At 55.9% G+C, this 22,907-nt stretch overlaps 2 protein-coding genes across 4 annotated transcripts in view; both read right to left on the reverse strand.

Moving 5' to 3' along the window:
- Positions 1 to 7,201: 7,201 nt before the first annotated feature.
- On the reverse strand, positions 7,202 to 18,084 carry NCKIPSD (NCK interacting protein with SH3 domain). Of its 2 annotated transcripts, none has more exons than XM_045992078.1 (13): positions 17,959 to 18,084; positions 14,678 to 14,787; positions 14,231 to 14,435; positions 13,951 to 14,041; positions 13,246 to 13,736; positions 11,788 to 11,958; positions 11,569 to 11,655; positions 11,345 to 11,483; positions 11,184 to 11,264; positions 10,935 to 11,063; positions 10,726 to 10,818; positions 10,415 to 10,587; positions 7,202 to 8,095 (listed from the first exon to the last, which is right to left on the reverse strand). In XM_045992078.1, the coding sequence occupies exons 2-13, from the start codon at positions 14,722 to 14,724 to the stop codon at positions 7,892 to 7,894; spliced, it is 1,911 nt and encodes a 636-aa protein (XP_045848034.1). In that variant the 5' UTR covers positions 14,725 to 14,787; positions 17,959 to 18,084; the 3' UTR covers positions 7,202 to 7,891. The 2 variants fall into 2 exon arrangements, with proteins under 2 accessions (XP_045848034.1, XP_045848035.1); XM_045992079.1 differs by lacking the exon at positions 17,959 to 18,084 and adding an exon at positions 17,346 to 17,645.
- A 1,200-nt stretch (positions 18,085 to 19,284) lies between these two features.
- Positions 19,285 to 22,907, reverse strand: part of IP6K2 (inositol hexakisphosphate kinase 2) — a 29,570-nt gene continuing 25,947 nt past the window's right edge. For both annotated transcript variants that reach the window (XM_045991713.1, XM_045991714.1), the window contains exons 5-6: positions 20,514 to 20,689; positions 19,285 to 20,060 (exon numbers count right to left, since the gene is read on the reverse strand). In XM_045991713.1, the coding sequence (XP_045847669.1) occupies positions 19,560 to 20,060; positions 20,514 to 20,689 (677 nt within the window). In that variant the 3' untranslated portion in view covers positions 19,285 to 19,559. The remainder of the gene's footprint in view (positions 20,061 to 20,513; positions 20,690 to 22,907) is intronic.

Consider the following 22,907-nt stretch of genomic DNA (forward strand, 5'->3'; position numbering starts at 1 on the left):
CCTCCTTGCTCTGAGCCACCGCCCTTACCCTCCTTCTTTCTTCTAGGCGCGGTTCCCCCATCCTTTCTTCTACTTGCAGGTCTTTTGTCCTCCTTCCTGAGCACTCGTTCCGAACCCTGTCCCGGATTTTGGTCTGAAAATGTGGTGCCCATGATGTGCAGGGAGCATTTTCCTGACTCTTGGCAGGGGTACTATGTGCAATCCTGGGAGTGGAAGGGACGTTGACTGGATGAGGACTTGGGACGCCAGACCCAAAGTTAATAGCTTTAACTGTTCGATCAGTGAGTATTAATTCATGAAACATGTCGCTACCATCTGCCTGTTTGGAGCGTCTCTGCAGAGCAGGGACTGTAGGTGACCCGCCCAAGGCATGAGTAGAGACCAAACTCTTCTCTGCCTTGCTGGATCCCAGCAATCTCCCGCGCTGAGGACCCCTCCACTGGAGGCTACATCCTCCTCCAGGCCGCGGGTCTCGAGTGCTCTGGGATGCCACGTGGAGGCCGACGTTGCCACAGGGCTGCAGCCACGGCTTCCTCGGATCCCCGCCCCTCGCCCACCAAGACCGCGTCCCTTAACCCCTTGAAGGGACTAGCGGAAGTTCAACCTTCCTCCCACGATTTAATACAGTTCTCCCAGCGCTGAGCAATTCCGACGCCAATCGGTCCCAGCAGGCCAATGGACAGACACAGCCTAATGGACGTCACAGAAGACGACACCAGGTTGGGGGAGAACTATTGGCACAATGGGAGGCTCCGCCCCCGACGGCGGACTCATTGTCTGAGGGGAGGGTTCTGTGGCTTCCAGGATGGCCGGAAGAGATAATCCTGGAGGCTCTCTACGGTCCAGCCGGCAGAGGCAACAGCGACAACGCTCTGCAGCGTCATGTGTGAAGGGCGCGGGCGTCCCAGAACCGAGGAGTGGTTTAGGGCTGGATCCCAGAACGCTCCAAGGGGCGCGGCTCCTGCTAGGAACTAACGGGAAACTCCTGGCTGAGGCATCAGGCCCACTCCGACGGTACCTATGACATCATCATCAACCAATCAAACGGCACATTCTTTGGCCCCTTGACTTCTTCGCTTCCGGGAGGTGGGGCTCCCGTGGGCTCCACCTCTCGAGCGCCCTGTCTACCTACGGTGAGCGGGCTGGTGGGCTCCAGACTCTGAGGACCCCCTGCAGGTCGGAGCTCCGCGCCGGGTGTGCAGTCTGGGTTCCACTGGGCGTGAGGGTGGAGCGTCTGCTCGGTCGCTGAAGGCGGAACTCGGTTGGGTGGGGGCCCAGACCTCGCAGGGGCTGGAGGAGCGAGACCGGGGATGAGGTTTTAGTTGCACGTTCGCCCTCCAGGTCCACAATATAGCGAGTACAGGGCACAGAACTTTACACTAACAAAGGAGGGAGGCAGGCGGAACGCTAGGGGGAAGGGTGCTAGGGTCCCGGAGGAGGTGCCTCCGCCAACTTAGCGATCTGGGATGGCTTCTCGCTAGAGAGAATGCTTGAGCAGAGCCCGAATAACAGGAAGTCCGCAGCTGCGAGGGAAGGAGGAGCGCTCATCCTAGGTCTTGGAGGCTAAGCGGTCAAATGTGCAGAGGTGTAAAGGAATCGCCTGCCGAGACAGATCAAACTCTGCTATCTTCACTAGGGCTAGCAGTGGCTTCAGCGGATCCTCCCGTGGAGAGCAAGACCTAGACTTTTTTTTTTTAAGATTTTATTTATTTATTTGACACACAGAGAGAGATCACAAGTAAACAGAGAGGCAGGCAGAGAGAGAGAGAGAGGGAGAAACAGGCTCCCTGCTGAGCAGAGAGCCCGATGTGGGGCTCCATCCCAGGACCCTGAGATCATGACCTGAGCCGAAGGCAGAGGCTTAACCCACTGAGGGTTAACCCAGGCGTCCCAAGACCTACACTTCTTAATACCCCTGACACGCGGTGTGACTAGGGTGGCTATCCCTGTCGCTTCCTGCTGTTCCTCCCTCCACTGCAGCCCTCTCTCTGGCTGCTGTACCGTGGAGGCCTCCCACTCCCCATGTGCACTCACCTCTATCTCCCCCCCCCAACCCCGCTCCCCGTGGCAGCTTCTACTGTGTCCTGTAAAGACAGAAACCAACTATTTCTGATAGTTTCTCCCTTCAACTCCAGACCTGCCCCTGCCTCCTAGCAACATAGCAAGGTCCCTGTGGTTCATCCTCTGTCTCTTCTTTTCAACTCTAAGCTAGAGGGTCCACCCGGGGCTCAGAAACCTGGGTTTGAGGCTGCTGTGGGATAGATGAAGAGCAGCCCAGAGGACCAGAGGGCAAAGGCTTTGCAGAAACTGCTCTCTAGGACATGTTGGCCTCTCACATCCTGCCTTTTCCTTCTACCCTGTGTTTGCCCTCTCCTTCCCCCTCAGTCAGGTACCTTGCTGGAAGAGAAAGCCAGAAGACCTGGCCAACCCATGCAGCTAATTATCCAGTAGTTCTTTGATCTCATTGAGATCTCCAATCCATCATTTCTCACCTCCCCTGTTCCTTACCTTTACCATTAGCTTTATAGAATTCCGTGTTATGACAACTCATCTGCCCTGCTTTTCTTAGACAAACATGAGCTAAAATCTAACCCCACTTAAAATAGAATAACTGTGGGATGCCTGGGTGGCTCAGTGGGTTAAGCCGTTGCCTTTGGCTCAGGTCATGATCTCAGGGTCCTGGGATAGAGCCCACATCAGGCTTTTTGCTCGGCAGGGAGCCTGCCTCTCTCTCTGCCTCTGCCTGCCTCTCTGCCTGCTTGTGTGTTTTCTCTCTCTCTCTTTCTGATAAATAAATAAATAAATAAATAAATAAATAAAATCTTAAAAAAAAATAGACTAACTATGTATTCCTCACCTCTGGAGCAGCAGAACATTACAAGAGAAAAACATTTTACATTCATGACCACAAATCTCAATGTTATATTGGAGGGCATAGCCAGTGCTGTTAAGGCAGGAAAAATAATAAAAAGGTATGAGGATTAGAGGATTAGAAAGGAAAAAGTAAAACTTATGCACAGGTAATAGGGCTGTGTGTGTTTTAAATTTAAAAGAACCTATAGATAAGTTAGCGTAAGCTTAGAAAAGTTCTTGAACACAAGATCTTGAACACAAGATCAATATATAAAAACCAGTTGCAGGGCACCTGGCTGGCTCAGTTGGTGGAGCATGAAACACTTGGTCTTGGGGTTGTGAGTTTTAGCCCCACACTGAGTGTAGAGATTACCTAAAAATAAAATATTTAGGACACCTGGGTGGCTCAGTGGGTTAAGCCTCTGCCTTGGGCTCAGGTCATCATCTCAGGGTCCTGGGATCAAGCCCCACATCGGGCTCTCTGCTCAGCAAGGAGCCTGTGTTCCCCTCTCTCTCTGCCTGCCTCTCTGCCTACTTGTGATTTCTCTCTCTCTCAAATAAATAAATAATCTTTTTAAAAATCTTTAAATAAAAATGAAAATCAGTTGTAATTTATATATATCAGCAACAGAAAATAAAAAATTTTAAAAATATGCCATTTACAAGAGCATCAAGTATCAAAATGCCAGGAATAAAGCTAATGAAAGTTATGCAATGACTCTTTCACACACACACACACACACACACACACACACACACACACATTACTGAAAGAAAGAAAGACATAAATGGAGTGAAGATCTGTGTTCAAAGATTGGAAGATTCAATATTGTAAAGATGCCGTTTCTTCTAACATTGATATTGACATATGGATTTAATGCAACTCCAATAAAATCCCGGTGTGTGTGTGTGTGTGTGTGTGTGTGTGTGTGCGTGTGTGTGTTTGTAGACTGATAAACTAGGTTCTAAAATGAGGGCCAGGAATATCCAAGACAGGCTTGGAAACCAAAGGAGGACACCTTCCTCTACTAGGAAGCTACAGAAAGCAAGACTATGGTCCCAAAGCAGGGACTGCTAGAACATAATCCAGAAGACGGGCCTAAAGATTTGTAGAGACTTGAATTTTGACGAGGGTGGCTCTTAAGAGAGCCAGCTCAGTTGGATATCCATGTAGAAGTTGTTAAATGAGAACCCTACTGCATACTACCACATACTCAATTCCACATCGATTTGACACTTAAATATGAAAGGAAAGAGAACACAGCTTTTAGAAGACAACACAGAAGAGCTTCATACTTTAAGCAAAGATTTATTAACAAGATACAAAATGCACTAACCACAAAGAACTTCCTGGAAAAACTTACAGCTCTTAGAACTAAGAACATCTTTTCACCAAAAGGCAACATTGAGGATGGGAGCAGATATTGCAAGATAGACAACCCAAGGACTCCTATGCCACAGACATACCACAAATTAATGAAAGAGAGACAACCCAGCAAATGAACGGGCAAGAGACTTGAACGGGTTCGCAAATGATCCAAATAGCCAGTCAACTAGTGAAAAGGTGCTCAACCTCTTTAGCCATCAGGGAAATGCAAGCTTAAAAGTAAATACTACGATGGTGTACTGGAATGACTTAAAAGAAAAGAAAAGAAAAGGCTGACAATACCGTTTTGGAAACGAGACGGAGGAGCTGGAACTCAGCATTACTGGAGGGGGGCATACATTGGTACAGCTACTTTGCAAAACTATTTGGAGCTGGGCTTTTGAGCCTGCAGTTCCACTCATGAGAATATACCCCCAATATAATGCCCATGTGCAAAAGACAAGCTGGGTAACAACGTCCCTGACGGCACTATCCGTAATAGTAAGAACTGGAAACTGCGAGGTCATCAGCAGTGAGTAACGGAGGGTACATCCCACACAACTTTGGGGGTGAACACACTGCAACCACATACTAGGACACGGACAAATCTCAGAAACTTAACGGTGAATGAAGAAGCCAGACTAAGAGTTTATACCGTATGGCTTTGTTTACGTCAAGTTCAAATACAGGCGAAACTTATCCGTAACTCCCTCTAGGGAGGACGCGTGTGTCAGTGAGGGAGAGGGGGCACACACCTGTGGGCTCTGGGGACTGGTGATATTCTACTTCTTGACTCGGGTGCTGGTTGTACTAGCATTCTCTCCTAATTCATTCAGCTGCACTCTCTGCATACTGCACTTTTCATGGTTACATTATTTTTCCATAAAAACAAGAAAAAAAGGAGTGCCTGGGTGGCTCAGTGGGTTAAAGCCTCTGCTTTTGGCTCAAGTCATGATCTCAGGGTCCTGGGATCAAGCCCCGCATCAGGCTCTCTGCTCAGCAATAAGACTGCTTCCCCATCTCTCTCTCTGCCTGCCTCTCTGCCTACTTGTGATCTCTGTCAAATAAATAAATAAAATCTTTTTTAAAAAAAGAAAGAAAGAGAAAAAAAGGTTTTCACCTGTTTGGAGTGTCTGTACCTTTCGGGGACCGAGCAGGCATGTGATCTTCACCCAGCGCCTTACCCTGGAGTTGCTTGATGCATGGGTAGCCTGTGGTCCCTGGGGTTCGTCCCACAGGCAACGTGCCAGCACCTCTGTGTACCCACTTCTACCCGAGAGCTCAGTCCAAACTCCCATCCCTCATTGCCCCTCACAATCTCCTTTTTTGCTTCTCGGCCCATCCACCAAATACTCCCATTTGAGTGGCTTAGTTGTCTCTCTCTGCCCTCCAGTCTCACCACATCCACGTTTACCATCCTTCCAAGCAGCCAAAGAGAGCGCAACTCCATTCTTGCAGAGACTTCCTCGCTGAGGAATTCTGTGGCTAATCATTTCCCCTTCTGGTTGTAATTTTGTGTTTGGAGATCACCATCAAGGTGTCTGCTAAGGGGGTCGCAGAGCTCTGGGTCCTCTCCGAGCATGTTTGCTGCCAGAGGCCAGTATTTAACACTGTCAATGGGGGCTCTTGTGTCCCTCACACACACACACACACACACACACACACACACACACCAGCTCCCCCGCCCCAGGGTTATACTTTGCTCGTAACAGCTGGCAGTACTGGGACAGAGGGCGCAGCACAGCCCTGCCCTTCCAAAGTCGGTGTGCGCGTGACAGTAGGGGACAGAGCAAAGCATGGCTGCGGTCGCACGTTCCTGCGTCGGTTTCCTGAAACACCTGTGCTTTTCACGGAATTACACTCCCGGAAGGAGCACCATCATTCTCTGCTTTCAGCTCTCCAGTGAGGAAGGAGTCGTGACTGGAAGGCCATGGACTCTGGATGTGAAAGGCAAGTCACAAGGCCCCCGCGGGTGAAGAGTGACCGGGTTGTGCCCCACAGTTCCACTGGGGGGCACTGTCAGCCCCTCTTCTGGTCCAGCAGGGGAGCTTAGGTGCTTAACCTAAGTCAAGAGTTAAGGTCGGACATCCCCCATCAGCCTCCTGGGCTTGGCTTCCGTGAGTTCACTGTCACATGTTCCTGCCTCGGATTCCCAAGGACCTGTGTCCAGGGGACCTCACCCCTTGCCCTGGCCTCTTTGGTGCTTCTTGCTGGATTACAGTCCTGTTGGGAAAATAGTGGAACAGCCCTTGGCCTTCAGCATTCCAGCAAGGAAGAGTTGTGACTGGAAGTCACGGTACCAATAATTTGGGATATGTGGGAGTGTCGGATGAGGATCGTCCTGGGTGAAAACTGGAAGGAACTAATGAAAACCACTTCTGACTGGTGTCTGCCTGTGGGCTCCTGACCCTCCCCCATTTGTGGCGAGAGCCTTCGTTAACTTGGGAGCGCACAAGGAAAATGAAGCTTTCACCAGATACTCCACAACTGTCCGCCAACAGTAAGGCCAACTCAACCCCACACCGGCTGAAATAACCCTTTTCGCCCCCACCGTTAGGATGGAACCTCTGAGGCTGCAAAATGAGGGGATCTTATTGGACCCACTGACAAACCAGCAAGGGAACAGAGCCAGGCAGGGCCTGCATGTGCTGGGAGGCTGCGGTGGGGCCCGCTTCATTGGAGAACAGCTACAAAGAATAGGGTTTCACCAGGGGAGGAGTGAGGTCTGCAAGGGCAGTCACCTGCAAACAGGCCGAGGGGCACTCATTGGCTTAGCTGTGGCCCGGGAGAAATGGGAACTTGGGGAGAGAGGCTGAACAGGGCTCAAGGGACCTTGATGGGCAGGCCTGTTAGGGACCATCCGCTCCCCACGCTGGAGAGGTCAGGGCAAGCAAGTGACAAGGTTCTGAGGCCCCAGCGTCCCCTGCCCATCCTGTCCCACCCCAACCCAGGATCATGCGGGGTTGCTGAGCACACAGCCTGTTTGCAGATGCCTGTGATTTATTTCCGAAGGTGAGCTGCAGCACACGGGAAAATACACATGGCTTTTCAGTCTGTTTTTACAGAGAAAATAGACTCTCACTGGCTTTCTCAGTGCCATCACGCTCTTCTGCAGAGCTCCTGAAGAGATGGCCCGTCACTAAGATTCTGTGCTCGAAGCAGCAGCTTGGCCAAGACCTCTGGGGTGGGAGCAAGGGAAAGCGACCCCCACGGGGAGGGGGAGCATATGAGCAGCACTCACTGTGAAGCTAAGGCAAAGAACAGAGCTGGCGGAAGGCGCCTCCCCTTACCCTAAGGACATGGCTTGCTGAAGCCCAGGACCCACACTAGGCAGGACAGGGACGGGGACTCTGGGCCAGCCTGGGGCAGCAGCAGGACTCTGAGTGTGCATCTGTGTTGAGGGGAGGGGGCATGCTGAAGAGGCAGCCTACCAGGAGATGGAGGGGCTTCAGCTCACACAGGCCCTCTGCCCCAGCAGAGCTCCCAGAGCGTGGTCCCCAATCCCGCACTTGGCCCCTCGCATTGGCTCTACTTTAGGTTGGGCGGGGGCCCTGCTTAGGTCCCTTCCACCACCACCTGCCCCACGCTGTCTGTGCAAAACATTCTGAGGGCCACGCCTCCGTGTCCCCTGCACCCTGCCCAGGGCTGCAGGGAAGGGAGGGAAGGAAGGCGCTAGCTGGGGTCCTCGCCCAGCACGGGGAACTCCTTGCACATCTCTCGGACAATCATGCGGTCCATCTGGCCCTGGGGCGAGGCTTCCTCTTCGGTCAGGATGCGCCGCAGGGTGGCCTGCAGGTCAGGCAGACGGTGGCGGTGCTGCAGGTAGGGCGTGGAGCGGATCACCGCGTGCATCAGGGACAGGTACTCCACACGCAGCTGTAGGAGGAGCGGCTGAGCTCAGGGACCCAGGGGAGGCACTGCCACCGCCCCCGGACACAGGAACAGGCCACCATGTGGGCCCCCGGGGCCATGGACCAGCTCACAGCACTGAGGATCAGGGCTGTACCCCCAGCACCCACCCCGTGCCTGGCCCAGAACTGGCCCTCGAGAGCCACCGAGCAAGTGAATGGATGGACCGTCCCAGACACAGGCAGTCCCAGAACGGGGCCAGCCCACGGAGTCCTGGCTCGGCGAGGCGGCAAGGGCAAACGGCCAGCTCCTGCCCATCTTTACTGTTAGGCGCTTAGGGGGCCGCTGAGCAGTCAGAGGCCCCCTGCTGCTCACTCCCCCCCCCCCCACTCTGAAGATCTCACTCACACCCACAGCTTCAGATACTGACCCATGTTCACACCTCTGGCCGGGTCCTGTCCAGTGAGCTCCAGGTGAGAACATCCACTGCCCACTTCTCGTCTCCCGCAGCCCGCAGAGAGACCTCTGCTGCACACGTCCACTGTCCCTCTCACGACCTTCCCCATCTTCCCCAAACAGCAGGCTTGCTCATGTTTTTTTCTTACTAAAGAGCACACCCATCCACCTAAACCCACAGGCTAGAAACACGGGTATCTTCTCTGATAAATCACCCTTACCCCCCGGCCACCATCTTACCCTCCACATACGGCCTCAGTCCAGGGCCAACATCCCCCACCCCAGCACCTCTGGCTGAAAAAGCTTCAACAGCCCCTCCAGTCTGACAGCCCAGCTGCTCCTTCTCCTCACTGAGACACCCAATCCACCGACCCTCTAAGCACTGACCTGTGCTTAGAGGAGTCACTTCTTCAGGCAGCGTTCCCTGTGCCCCCCAAGCCTGGTCAGACCACAGCACCTGCATATCCGCTCCCAGCGTCTAAGCAGTGGACAGCCCCAAGGCCCTGCACAGGCCCAAACCTCCTTCCCTGCCATAAAGCTCACATGGACGTGCAGCACGGCCCTGCACTCCGGGCTCTTTCCTCTGCTACATTCACGCACCCTTAAGGACAACTGCCCACCTTCTTCTCCCAGTTCTCCGGATCTAAAGTGCCTACAACAGCTGGCCTTGCGCTCCATGGAGAAAACAAGCAATCTTCCAGAAAACTCTTGTCCTCCCCTCCCAGCACCCGCATCTCACCTGTCCCTGCCAGAATGAGCTGCCCTGGCTCCCACTGGGGGGTTGGGGGGGTCCCCTCCCAGGCTTTGATCTCCTGATCTCCAGGCCTGACCTCCTTGGCTCCTGCACTGGCCCACACTCCTAAACACGCCAGCCATTTCTTGATGCTTACTGGATCATTCCTCCGGCCCAAAAACCTGCACCAGCATCTTCTGCCTTTAAAACGTTTCTTGACAGGGGTGCCTGGGTGGCTTAGTTGGTTAAGCAAGTGCCTTCAGCTCAGGTCATGATCTCGGAGTCCCGAGATGGAGTCCCACATTGGGCTCCCTGCTGGGCGGGGGGAGTCTGCTTCTCCCTCTGACCTCTCCCCTCTCATGATCTCTTTCATTCTCTCTCTCTCTCTCTCAAATAAATAAATAATTAAAAAAAAAAAAAGAAACAAAGCACTTCCTGACCCATCTCCCTCCAGCGGCCCTCCGCTCTTCTGCTCCCTTCATAGACAAACTCACAGTTGTCGTCTCCGCTTACAGCTTCCAATGTCCACCTCCTACTTCCCTCCAACTTCAAATTCTCTCTTACACGTTCCATTCGGACCCTCTTCCCTCCACTCTGCGGATTCTGCTTGTCAGTCACCTCCGGCCTCTGGAGGGCAATTCCAACCGCAGTCACACTTCGGTTGCCTAACAGAAGTCCACGGCAGGCCCTGGCACTCACCTCTCATTCGCAAACCTGACCTCGTCCCCCATGGCCATGGCCTCTCACCGCCCACGCAGGCCACCCTGACAGCCGTGGTTGCTTCCCTGCAAACTTCCCACCTCCCCTGAGCTCTCATACAGTCTACGCGACATCTGGGGTGCCGGTCAGGTCAAATCCCCTCCTCTGAGATCATGAGCTCCTGCCGCAGCCTCTGAGGCCTTGTGGAAATGCCCCCTCCTCCTGCCTGACCCCCCCGGCTTCCTCCACCCCAGCTCTGTCCGGGCAGCCTGGCCCACAGGAGCTCACCGGGGCTCCTCTGGGTCTGGGCACACCCACCATGGTTCCTGAGCAGCCCCCACACCGGCCTGGCTCCAGCTGTACCCCATCCCCCGACTCCGTTCCGTGGCCTGTCCCCCGCTTCATTCCGTTTCAGCCTCTACACAGCTCCCACCCCCGCCGCAGCCACCTCTGGGCACCTTGTCTCCAGGCGACAGGTCCGCGATGTGGCGCACGGTGATGTCGATGAGCGCCATCATGTCCGTGTGGTAGAAGATGGCGGCCGTGGCAGGGCTGGCGAACACGTCCTGCAGGAACTTGAGGATGGAGTGCGGCGGCTGCGGCTCGTGTTTGAAGATACGCACGGGGTCATCTAGGAGGCAGGGGGAGAAGGGGTCAGGGCGGTCGTTGCGGGGGGTGAGGGGGGCAGCCCAGGGCACCGCAGGGAGTGACGGGGGTCACGGAGGCAAATGACAGGGCAGTGGTACCACACCGATTCCCCGGCCCTCACCCCCTCTGTTCAGCAGCAACAGCAGCTTCTCGGAGAAGATCTTGACATTCGAGTGTTTGCTCAGGGCGGTCATGATGACGTTCTGGTCCGGGGCTGAGGAAGGACATGGGTATAGACCAGCACATGGGCACCAAGCACCAAGCAGGGAGAGCCCCCTCCTGCTGGCCACCACCCGCCCTCCCCTTCCACCGCCGGCCACCGCCCCCCACCTGGCAGGTGCAAGTTGAGAGCCAGAAGCAAGTTCATGCAAAGATCCGGCAGCTGCTCGGTGGTGTCCAGGGGCAGCCCGTCCTCCACGATGCTCAGCAGGAACTGGGCGAAGGGCGTGCCCAGGTGCTCTGGGGGAGGGGCGTACACAATCTGAGTTCCCCGTCCCTGCCCCCTGGGTTCCTGTCAACCCCAGGGCAGGGGGTCCCCAGACCCTCAGGCTCCCAGCAGTCGGGGAGCTGCCCACTTACCGTAGTGTGCGTAGGGCACTGCCTCCCCCATGGAGAACACCATGGCCAGGATGAGGGCGGAGTAGCAGAGCTTCTGGTGATCTGGAGGGCAAGGCAGGCGGTGAGAGCCCCTCAGGCTGGTGGGGACCCCCCATGGGGCAGGCGACTCCCCCTCGCCTCACCCTGCGTGTCAGTCTGCATGTCCCGCGCCAGCTCCACAGGCAGCACAGACGACACGAGTGTGGAGATGATGGCCGCGTCCAGGCCGCACATGGCGCCGAAGCACTTGAGGAGCAGCAGCCGCAGGGACGCCCGGTGCTCCTGGCGGGAGACCCGTGCACTCAGTGCCCGGAAGCCCCGCGTCCGCCCGGCGCCTCCACGCCCCGCCCCCCTGCCTCGCACACACCATTTGGTAGTAGGCCACCAAGGCCAGGACAGACTCGAACTCATTTCTCTTGCACATTTTCTTGCAAACTTCAGGGTCGGCGTCAGTCTGCAGGGAGGAGGAAGTGCGACAGACTCAGTGGGAGCCGCGTGGCCACACACGAGGGAGCGGAGTACACGCAGGGGAGACTCCTGAGCCCTGGGGGAAGGACACCCATGGGCCGCCCCCCACCCCCCGCACCAGGATGTGTAGCAGCTCCTCCAGGTAGCAGCGGATGACTCCCTCGTCCTCGTACAGGGCCCAGCTACGCTGCTGGGCATCGTCCTTCCGGCGAGCCAGGTCTGCAAAGATCACCTCCAGCCGCTGCTGGTCATGGCACACCTGCCCTGAGGGCAGGGCAGTGCTCAGGTCCTGGGTTGGGGAGAGAAGGAGGCAGGGTTCAGCACACTCCTGGCCCATCCCCATCTCCAGGAAGCCCCCAAAGCTGGGAAGTTGACCCAGACCTTGAGGATATCACAGGCATGAGCTCCAGGCCAACATCAGGCAAGCGTCCCCCGCCTCACCTCTCGGAGCTGCCCCTGGTTCGTGGCCTCCCAAAGCCTGGGAGGGTATCAGCCCCTGGTTCTCTTTCGTCCTTCCCCCTGGCCCGCCTCGAGCTCCCACGAAACACCTGCTCCCATGACCCACACCTCAACACGGAAACTCCCAAGGGCAGCACCCCGGTCCCATAGCCCCTCTGCAAGTACCTCCATCGCCCCCAGTCTTGATAACCTGCTGGGACCAGATTCTGCACGAGACACATGTGCGGGGTGCCCTCCAAAAGCCCGCCTCTCATCCCAGCCCTGCGTAAACATCTTCGTGTGGGAGGCTCCTGACTGCCACTGCCTGAATGTGACTGAGATGCCGCACAACACGCCACCAGGCCTTGTCGTCTCCCCACCTTCTGTCTCCCGGTGATTCCTGTCTGACAAGCACCGGCTGTGCCCAGCACCGACGACCCTGCTGACCTGCTGCTCCACCCCCTGCCCCTGCCCCCGCCCACGGCTGCTGGATCCTGGGGCTCTAAGGAGGGACCGTGGGCCCATCTGGTCCCCATACAGAGATGGTTCGCTACCCTCCAATCCTGCTTCCCGATCAGTGCCCCAACCTTGGCAAAGGCTCCCACCGGCCCCACGACGCCCACGCACCTGACTCACACCTGCGTCAGCACCAAGGCCTCCGGCACGGCTCTCAAAGCACCCACTCCTCCCCATTGCCAAGGCCAGCAAGGCACTCCCCTCTCCCATGCGCTCTGTCCACTTTCCCCCTGCAGCCAGAGAAGACTCTGGACCACTCACATCTGGCCTCATCTGTCACCTGCTCCAAATCGCACCTTCTCCCACACCACCTGTTCCCTTGCTCCCCATGTTACAGTCATGCTGGCCTTGTTTCGCTCCTGCCGGGGAGCCAAGTGTGGTCCTGCCTCATGGCCCTTGTCCAGGTTGAGCCTCTGCCCAGAATGCTCTCCCTCCCTTTCTCCCTTTCCCCTCGAGGGACCAGTTCAAAGGCCACCAGCACCTGGCACAATGAAGACTGAGCCAGAGCTCAACACATGCGCGTCACGTCGAGGGTGGATGCAAGGGTGAGGGCAGGGATGGGGCGGGGGAGGCAGGGCGGCCCGAGGATGGGGAGGCCCTGGGCCCAGCTGCCCACCCTCACCTTGCCCTCTACCAGCGAGAGGAGGACCTGCTCCATGACAGGCGAGCTGGCTGGTACGGAGGCCTGGATGTGACCCACCACGACGCCAATGGCCACGCGGCAGAGCTCGTGGCTCAGGCCGGTGTTTCTCCGCACGAGCTCCATCAGCTCTGCCCCGATGGTCCTGGGCACGGCAGGCTCAGCCACCGCCTTCTCATCAGTGGTCCCCAGGCTCAGGGCACCCAGGGCCTCCAGTTCATCGGGGGCTGAGGCCGTATCAACTGCCACCTCCTCTGTAGGGGTCTCAGGGGCTGGCGCCTTGGAGGGAGGGGGCTGCGTTTGGGACACAGTGGTATGTGTGCCTCGGCGCGGCACAGGCGGGGGCGTGGGCGAGCAGCTGGGGCCCAGCTCCGACGAGCTAGAGCCGGTACAGAGCGTGTCAAGGGAGGTGCTGCTGACTGAGGAGCCGCTGGACACAGAGCTGCCCCCGGAGGGCGCGGTGTTGCGGCCGCCTGTGGGCAGAGAGCGGATGCTGTGCTGGGACAGCCCCTCTGGGTCCCTTACCCCTCCAGGCCCTGAGCCCCAGCCTTCCCAGCACAGGGCCTGGTTTCTCTGCCAGACCCACCCCGCTGAGCCCAGAACCCCTCACTTCCTGACATAAGCAGAACGGCTGTTCCAAGCACAGGGTGCCCACCCCCACCAACTGCCCCAACCCTGCCTTCTCACCACTTCCTGGGGCCATCAGGGCCTCCCGGTCTCGGCGCTTCACGGGTGGGGGTGGCGTGGTGGGAGCTGCTCGGCGAGGCTGTGGCGGGATCTGGGAGGACAGAAGCGGGATCTGGGAGGGCAGGTTGCTAACTCGGGTACCGGCCTGGTGGGGGCCCTGGGCTCTTGGCATGGGCTGGGCTATGGCTCTGCATCCCAGACCCGAGGGGGCTCTTGGAGCCTCTGGACCCAGACTGAAGCTCCGCCCACCTCCCTTCCCCAGGGTTCCCTCACCGCATACCTGGTAGAGGCCTCCGTCTGCCCCGAGATACTCGGAGCTGGGCAGGCTGTGCTGCCGTTCAAACCCAGCTCGACACATCCCATTGGGCTGCCTAGCGGCAGCAGCATCCAAATGGTGGTCACTGGTGGACGGGGTCATAGCCGAGGGACTGGAGGCAGAGGGGCCTCTGCGGGACAGGGTCTCTTTCCGGTGGTGGATCAGCTTCCTGATGGAGGGGCAGGGAAATCACTGGGCGAGTGACCTTAAAACTCCCCAAGTTCTCACGCTCCCTGTGGGATGCAGCAGGGGCCCCTCCTAGCCCAGGCTGCTCCCACCTCCCTCCTGCTCCACCCCACTCTGCCTTCCAGACATCCCCAGCTCTCACTGAAGGACCCCCACCCTACCATGCTGGGGGGCGGGCAGCAGGGAGGTGGAGGGGGCCGTCCTCCTCCCCTCCCCCACACTCACTGAAGGACTCCACGCTGCTCCAGGCTGTACTTGCCACCATCCCGCATGGCTGCATTGTGCACGGCCTCAATGGCCCGGTCAATCGCTTGGAGGACATCCTGCTCCAGGCCCTGGGTGGGAGCAAGGGTGAGCAGTTAGACCTGGGGACCTAGGGAGGGTGAGCCCTGACCCAGCCCAGGATGGAGCCCCATTACAGCGAAAACCTAGAATGCTAGACAGGAGCACAGAAAGCTGAAGGAGAATATGAAGTTAAGGCTCTCAAAAACTGTGTCACTCAGGGAGGGAGCTGGGGCACAGGGCGGCCCCATGCTGTTGCTTTACATATGGGGGTCCCAGTCAGGCCCCACAGTGAGGCTCTCAGCTGTCTCCGAACACCAGGGATCTAGAGCAAAAACACAGCCCAGGGACCCCCAGCTTGAGACCATGAGTACATACCTAGTCTATCCCCAGGCCTGGCTCGGAGCCCAGGCTAACATGCCAAGCAGGGAGCCTCTAGTGTCTGGAACCCTTAACAAATCACTTTGGATCTTGCTGATCCTTCTTCAAACCAAGGTCACACTCCAGAATAGCCCTGTCCTCACAGAGCCTTCGGCAGACCCCGGGGATGGGCCTGAGGGACCAGGTGAGGATGGGCCAAAGGATCTCCTCTTTCCATCCCTGCTTCTAGCCCTCATACCCCCTAGTTATTCCAGGAATCTTCCAGTCTTGTCCTGGGAACCAGCAGTCTGTGTTTGTGGCAAAGGATGGACATAAGAGAGGGGCCTGGCCCCTGGCCCAGATTTCCATGCTGCCAGACCCAGAAACTCGGGGGTCTAATCTGCCCAGCCAGACTGGCATGGTGTGAAGAGTAGGGGGTGGCAGCTGTGGGACCATTCACCTCCACCCCTCCCCTGTCCATCATGGTCCATCAGGGTACACGGAGGTCTCTGAACTGAGGTGACGTCACTCAGAGCAGGGTCGAAGAAGTGTCCCTGACGGGGACGGACAGATGGATACAGAGGTCAGCAAAGCCCTCCAGGTAGCATGGGGAATGCCAGAATGCAGGGAGACAGCAGACAGAAAGGGGGACAGAAAAAAGAAACACATATCCATAGAAAACAGGAAAGAGAGAGAAGGGGAGAGAGGGAGGGAGGGAGGGATGGAGGAAGGGGGAGGAGGGAGGGCGAGGGAGAAGAAGAGGGAGAGGGAGAGACAGGCAGAGGGAGACAACGCAGAAAGAAATTGAGAGCCAGAGACGGCAAGAGAGTCGGAATGGCAGACACAGACAGAGTTAGGGAGAAAGAGGCAGGGAGATATGCAGAAAGAGACTACGAGGGGATGGGAGCCTCCCTGCCCCTGCCAAGCCCCAAGCCCCACTAGCTCTGAAAAGGATCTTCATGGGCCCTTGAAGAAGAGGCTTCCAACAAGCCCCCAACCCCAGAGAGGCTGGGTCTGACACGCTCCTTCCGAAGCCAGCAGCCCTAGTGTCCAGGGCCCCAGTCACGCCCCAGGCACTCCTAGATGGGAGCAAGCTGAGGGTCCAAGTCCCAGGGCCCATCCCCTCTGGTAAGACCAGATGACATCTCCAAATTTATCCTGTTATTTCTGTCCTGAACTGGGCTGGGACAGGATGTTTCCTAAAGACTAGGGACTAGGATGGGGCGGGGGTGTCTGGCACAGGCCAGGCTTGGAGGCTCCAGGCCCTCCTTTCCCCTGAGGTCAGAATAGACCAGCTGGAGACACTTACACCCCAGCCCCCACAGCAGGACTATTCTTGGGGAAACAGGAACTGGAGATGTGGCCTCCACTGGAAGGAAACAGGGCCATAGTCAGACCAGGGAAAGCCGTGAAGAGATCTCACTTCCTCACAACGGGAGAGGCCCCCACCCCAGGCTGCGGACAAGGAGGGATGGGACTTTGCAATTTCAGAGAGAATTTGTCTGAAAAGTCAGGGTCTGAGGCTTGTGATGGGGGAGGAAGGGTGTTGGGGAGAGTAGTGCCAGGGAGTGCCAACAGACACTGAGATCTTTGGTTCCAAGAGGGTTGGGGGTGGTCTGAAGAAGAGCTTAGGGGGTGGGTGAATACGGGAGAGCAAAAGCTACAGACGTCTCAAAGTTTGGAGGTCTGGCGGGTCATCCAGGGGCTTCAGGAGGTCAGTGGAGGAGTGAGGACATAGAGGATGGTTGAGGAAACAGGTGGTGTCCAGGGTGGCCAGGGTCTCAGTGGTGGAGACAGTGGCTCCAGCTGGGGGTCTGAGGGTGGGAGGCAAGAGTGTGGGACCCGTCGGGTCCAGGGAAAGGACTGATTATGGATCTGAGGTTTCAGGGATCCGAGGAACTTATCAGAATTCGGCGGTAAAGGAATCTCAGGACTGAGTCTTGAATTCTTCTCAGAGGGAGCTTCAGATATTGGGTCTCAATGGGTCTGGGATCCCAAGGAGTCTCAGTCCCAGAGTTAGGCTTGCAGGTCTGGAGTCCTCAGAGTTGGCTGTCAAGGGCCTGGTCTTTTGTGGGGGTGCGGGCTCTTGGGGTCCCAGTCTTCGTGAGTCTGGGGTCTCAGGGTCAGGTGCTCAAACTCCCTATCTGCGGGAGGTCCCGGCGGGGCTGGGGCTTCCGGGTGGGTACCGAGAGCCCGTGATGGGGCCCAGTCGAGGGACCGCGGAGGCCGGGCCGGGGAAGGGAACACTTACCTGCAGGCGGCGCAGGTAGGCGGGCGGCACGTAGCCGGTCTCGCCACTGCGCGCCCGCGCCGCCAGCCACCAGTGCGCGCTGCTACGCTCCAACACCAGGAAGGTCTCCCCCGCGGCAAACGCCAGCGCGTTGGGCTCCGCCGAGCGGAACGCGTAGAGCGCACGATACATGGGGCCGGGCCGGGCCGCGCCGGGGCAGTGGAGGCGGCGGGGGCTGCGGAACCAGGACGCCAGGCCGGGAGCGCCGCGATCGCCCCGCCCCGGCCTGTGACACACGACGCGTGCGCGCACCCGCCCGCCCGCCGCAGCCCCGCCTCGGGAGGGGCGTCGCGGCGCCCCCTGGCGGCTCCGAGCGGCGCGGCGCGGCCGGGCACAGCTCGAGTTAGCCTCCGGTCGGGTCCGGACCCCTAAGACTCCGAGCCTCTGAGCCCCCGCTCCGTACCCGCCCGGGGAGCCCCACCCCAGCTTCTCCCGCGTGGTCCTACACTCAAGCCCGGGTGCTGAGATCCGTTCGACCTCCGGAAGGAGCGCTCCGCCCGCAGCCCAACGGCGAGTGTGCGTCCTGCGCTCTGGTCCCGAGCGTTGCCGCCACGCCGGGAGAGTGGGTCCTGACCTACTAACGGTAGCGTAGTCCCATCATTGCATCTCGCTGATCCAACACTTGGAGGCGCCCGCGGGGGCCGGTCTTCTTGGTGTCTGCAGGCCGCGTGACCCCTCTTCACCGAGTCCCTACTGCCAGCCGCATGCACCACGCACAGAAACCAGGTTGGCCATACCCCAGTCCAAAGTCCTCCAGCCCTCGCGGCCCACCCACCTCCTCTCTTCACTCGCTTCTCTTTACTCCTCTAATACAGGTCTTTGCATAGGGTTTCCTCCCTTGGGGCTCACTTGCCCCCCCTCACAGCATAAGGTCATTATGCTCCCAGTCGCTGTCACGTTGCTCTATTGTCTTTATAGGACATAATACTTCTAATTATCTTCTTTCTGGGCAGACAGGAGAGCTGATGAGGGTGGGGAAGGAGGGTGCTATGTGGCATTAAGAGCTTGTTTGACCCGTCACCCCCAACCTGTCCTTGATGTCCTGAGAGACAGAGGGACCTAGGGGAGAGGCCCTAAGGGTCCCCGGGGGCCTCCTTTTCCTGTCCAGGTACTGGTCCGGCCACATTCCCCACCGGAAGCCTGGGCCCAGGGTGCAGGGGTTGTGGGCACAAACAGACCAGTGTATACAGTTGGTGTTTCGGGACATGGTGCATAGGCGTATGGAGAGGAGTGAGCATAGGGCCTTGGAGAGGAGGGGCTGGGAGTTTCAGGGAGGTGTGGGGCTGCTAAAAGTGGACATCAAGACCCTACCTTTTTGGCACTGGGTCTGTGCCCTTCTCCCTGGTGTCTGACTCTACAGTTCAAGACCTGCTGCCACACCCCCCAGAACCCTCCTAGCCTTGCTGGAGCTGGGTAGATAAGACCAGCGTAGTTGTGGTGGGTAGCAGTGGTGACACATGGTGTGATTAAGAGGACACCCTTTCTCACTGGGACCCCCACCTCCTAGGACCTTTGACCATGGAGCCCATGGCTGCCAATAGACCAGAGCCTGGCAGCTACTCGAGACCCCGGTTTGGCTCTGGGACATGTGACATCACGGTGCAGGAGCTGGATCCAAGGTCTGGCACACATGCTGCCCCACTCTCTTAAGCTGCAAGGAGTGCAGGGAAAGACCTGTATCAAGTTCTTTGCTTAGAGGGTGCTGCCATACTAGTCCAACACAGACCCCAAAGAGACCTACGGGCCAAGCCAAGAAGCTGTGGTGACTAGGTCTACAAGATGGGGGCAGCAGCCAGGAAAATACTCCTGGGCTAGGGTGGAGACAGCATGTGTACGGCTTCTGCGGGGTCGGGAAGGGGGCTGGCTGCCTGCCCCTGGTAAGAACGACAGCAGTACTGTGTACAATTAACAAAAAGATTTGTATTAGAACATTTACACTCAGGGAAGAAAGAGGTATCTGCATCATCAAATGTGGAATGTTGAAGAAATAGTTAAAATAAATAAAAGACTCCGAACGCGGTTGGGGCTGGCTCAGGCTGGGACTCACAGAGGCCTCTGCACATCAGCTCCAGGCTGCAGGGGCCAAAGGCCTGGCCATACTGGCCTCCTCCCCGACGCAGCACAGCTGTGCCTGGGACACAGAGAGTCTCTCAAGTGCTGGGGCAGCCAGCAAGCTCACTCCCCACTTTCCTCACTTATCTCTGTGACAATGTCTATCAGGCTCTGGAGCCCAAAGATATAGCCAGCATCCTGGCCCTCATGTACCACGCTGTCCTCGCCATACAGCCTGCAGGTGGTGTGTGCAAAGTCGATCATGCGCACGTCCACGGAACTGGTGCCGATGGGCTTGTAGGCATAGGCACCAGCAGACTCGTCAGCTGACTCTTCTGACAGGTCCTCCAAGTCCTCAGCATCTGAGTCCAGGGCCACCTCAGGCCATTCCTTGCCATCATAGATGACCAGGAGGGAGCTTGAGTAGAAGCGATAGGACTCCTGTCGCTCCAAAACAGCCTTGAGCTCAGTCAGCTTCTTAAGCACAGGGCCGAGGAGCTCACGGCGCAGGTACCGACCATTGTGGAAAAACTGGAAAAGTGCCTCCTTGAAGCCTTGCACCGACAGCTTCCGCCCATGGTACTTGTTCATGAACATAAGCTGCCCACTGCCTGCCTGGTACACCTGTTGGGGGGAGACCGGCTGATTAGGTACTGACCGCCACTCTCAAAGCCTGAACCCCGGGGGAACAGCAGCAACAGGACAGCCCCAGATCGGAGCCTTTAACCTGTTAGGTACACCAGTCACACAAGACACTGTCCTCTCTGATCAGCAACCACTCAGGCAGGATGCAGCCCTCTGACCTGGCTCTGTGCACAGACCCCTGCTGAGCGTATGGATCTATGGAGAGGGCCTAACCTCCCTCCCCTAATTCCCGCTCCTGTCCAGAGGTTCTGGACTCAGCCAACCAGGTCAGCCCCAGAGGGTACACGGAAGCATGCATGCTTTTTACCTAACCAGAGAGTGACAGACTCAGTCACGCTGGAACCTTGAGAAAACAGGCCCATGCCAGGGCTCGGGAGCAGCAGCTACTGGCAGCGCTAGTCAGCCCAGGCTCTAGCCCAGCATTCCCCTCACCTGCATGCCACACACACGGACACCGATGACTGCGGATGTGCTCTGCTGGCACTTGCGGATCTGGTTGGCTGCCTTCTCCTCTGAAGCATCGTCACCGTGCTGGCGGGTACCCATCTTGAGGTCCAGGACACAAGGCACCTCGTAGCGGGAAGTCAGATTTTCCAGTAAGATGAATTCTGAATGGTTAAGGACAATCCTCCCTCTAAGAAGGTGCTGCTGCATGGGGCCTTGGCACTCCCAGGGCTTAGTGCCTGCACAGGGGGCCTCAAAGAAGCCCGAGTCCACAGAGAGCCCCATTAGTCCTGCTATCCCCCCACACAGGGAGCCGAAGCCTGGCTGACTAGATAGCTAAAAGGCATATTCAAATTCTTGTCATGGAACTGCCTGGGTCCAGCCTGAGGGACACAAACACATTTCCTGGACTCAGCAAGGTGTGGGAAGAGGGTTCCACACCAGATTGTCCTAAGTTACGAATAGAACATTAAATAAGTAAATCCCGTAGCCTTGTATGTGAACTGGAAGTAACATGTAAAGGACATCACAGGAATGTAATCAGTAAAATCCAGATGGTGGGAACCTTTAGAAGACTGACTGACTGACCAACCTCCCTCCCTCCCTCCCTCCTTTAAGATTTATTTATTGGGTGGGAAGGAGAGGAAGAAGGAGTCTCAAGCAGACTGTCCACTGAGCATAAGCCCAACTTGGGGCTTGATCTCATGATCCTAACATCAGGACCTGAGCTGAAACCAAGAGTCAGCTGTCTTACCCGACTGTACCATCCAGACACCCCGAAGACCTAGTTTTTTGACAAGAAATTTCCAAGAAGAAAAAACAGAAAGAGTATTTACTTATTTTTGTTTTGTTTTTGCAGAAAGAGTATTTAAAAAGACTTAAACATTTCGACCAAATGCAACATGTGAACCTCACCTGGATCCCCATTCAAACAATCCATCAGTATAGAGATTTATGATGGGGCGCTCATAAATGGGTGGCTCAGTGGGTTAAAGCCTCTGCCTTTGGCTGGGGTCATGATCCCAAGGTCCTAGGATCGAGCCCTGAATCAGGCTCTCTGCTCAGCAGGGAGTCTGCTTCCTCCTCTCTCTCTCTGCCTGCCTCTCTGCCTACTTGTCTGTCAAATAAATAAATAAAATCTTTAAAAAAAAGATTTATGAGACAATTAGGAAAATGTGGACACAAACTAGGTTTGATATGGAATTATTGTCTACTTTCAAGGAGCAATAATGGTAATAATGTCTTAAAATATTCTTAGAGATCCATGAGACACTTCAGAAATAGCTCAGCTGGGGGTGCTAAGTTTAAGACAGTCGTGGCATGAGTTGGACATAAGCGAGTTAACTGCCGAACCTGGGTCACAGGTACTTATAAGTTCCAAGTATTATTCTATGTTTAAAATGTTTAAAATAGGGGAGCCTGGGTGGCTCAGTGGGTTAAAGCCTCTGCCTTCGGCTCAGGTCGTGATCCCAGGGTACTGGGATCGAGCCCCACATCGGGCTCTCTGCTCAGCAGGGAGCCTGCTTCCTCCTCTTTCTCTGCCTGCTTCTCTGCCTACTTGTGATCTCTGCCTGTCAAATAAATAAATAAAATCTTAAAAAAAAAATGTTTAAAATATCCTAAAAATTAAAAAAAATAAAAATAAATGTTTAAAATATCCCCTAGTAGATAAAAGAAAAACCTTCTCCTCTCTTAGCTCTACTGGAAGCTAGAGGTTGCTAGGCCCCTGTGTAGTGCACAGAATTCTAGCTTTTTTCCTCCTTTCTGTATATTACACTGTGTCTCTATGTAAATATGGACATTTACCAACATGTACCTATTTCTCTGTTTAAAAAAAAAAAACAACTTTAAAAAATGGGGTTATAGAAGGTCAGCAAAGGGTGGGTTTGAGATGTTTGGGTGGGTTAAGTGGACATTTTGACAACATGGCTTTTCCTGGCATGTTTGTGATGTTTACTGGACATCCTTGCAATTTAAGATGACACTTTTAAAATTAAACTTTCTCCTAATGATGACTTGAGCTCTGGCACTTGATGGGAGAATCAGCAGAACCTATAGGATCTTTGGAATTATAATATTCTCTATTATAATTTTGTTCCTGTTTATTTTTAAATTTCCTTTTTGTTTCATGGAAAGGAAAGATGATGCAAGTGTACAAGTTGCTTTGTTACAGTAAAACTAAATGTGTAAAATAAATAAAAATATCCCCCAATAAAAAATTAAATAAAACATACTCAATTCTGAAGAATCCCTCCCCCAAGATTAAAAAAAGAAAAAAATCCATGAAACACAGCTTCATGGGCTAGAAAGGGGAAAAAGGAAAGCCCCTTGTGCTATTCTTCATGTGCAAGTCTGATGAATCAGGACTGAAAGGCTGGCACC

This window comes from Meles meles, chromosome 20 (assembly GCF_922984935.1).
Source record: "Meles meles chromosome 20, mMelMel3.1 paternal haplotype, whole genome shotgun sequence".
Taxonomy (NCBI): domain Eukaryota; kingdom Metazoa; phylum Chordata; class Mammalia; order Carnivora; family Mustelidae; genus Meles; species Meles meles.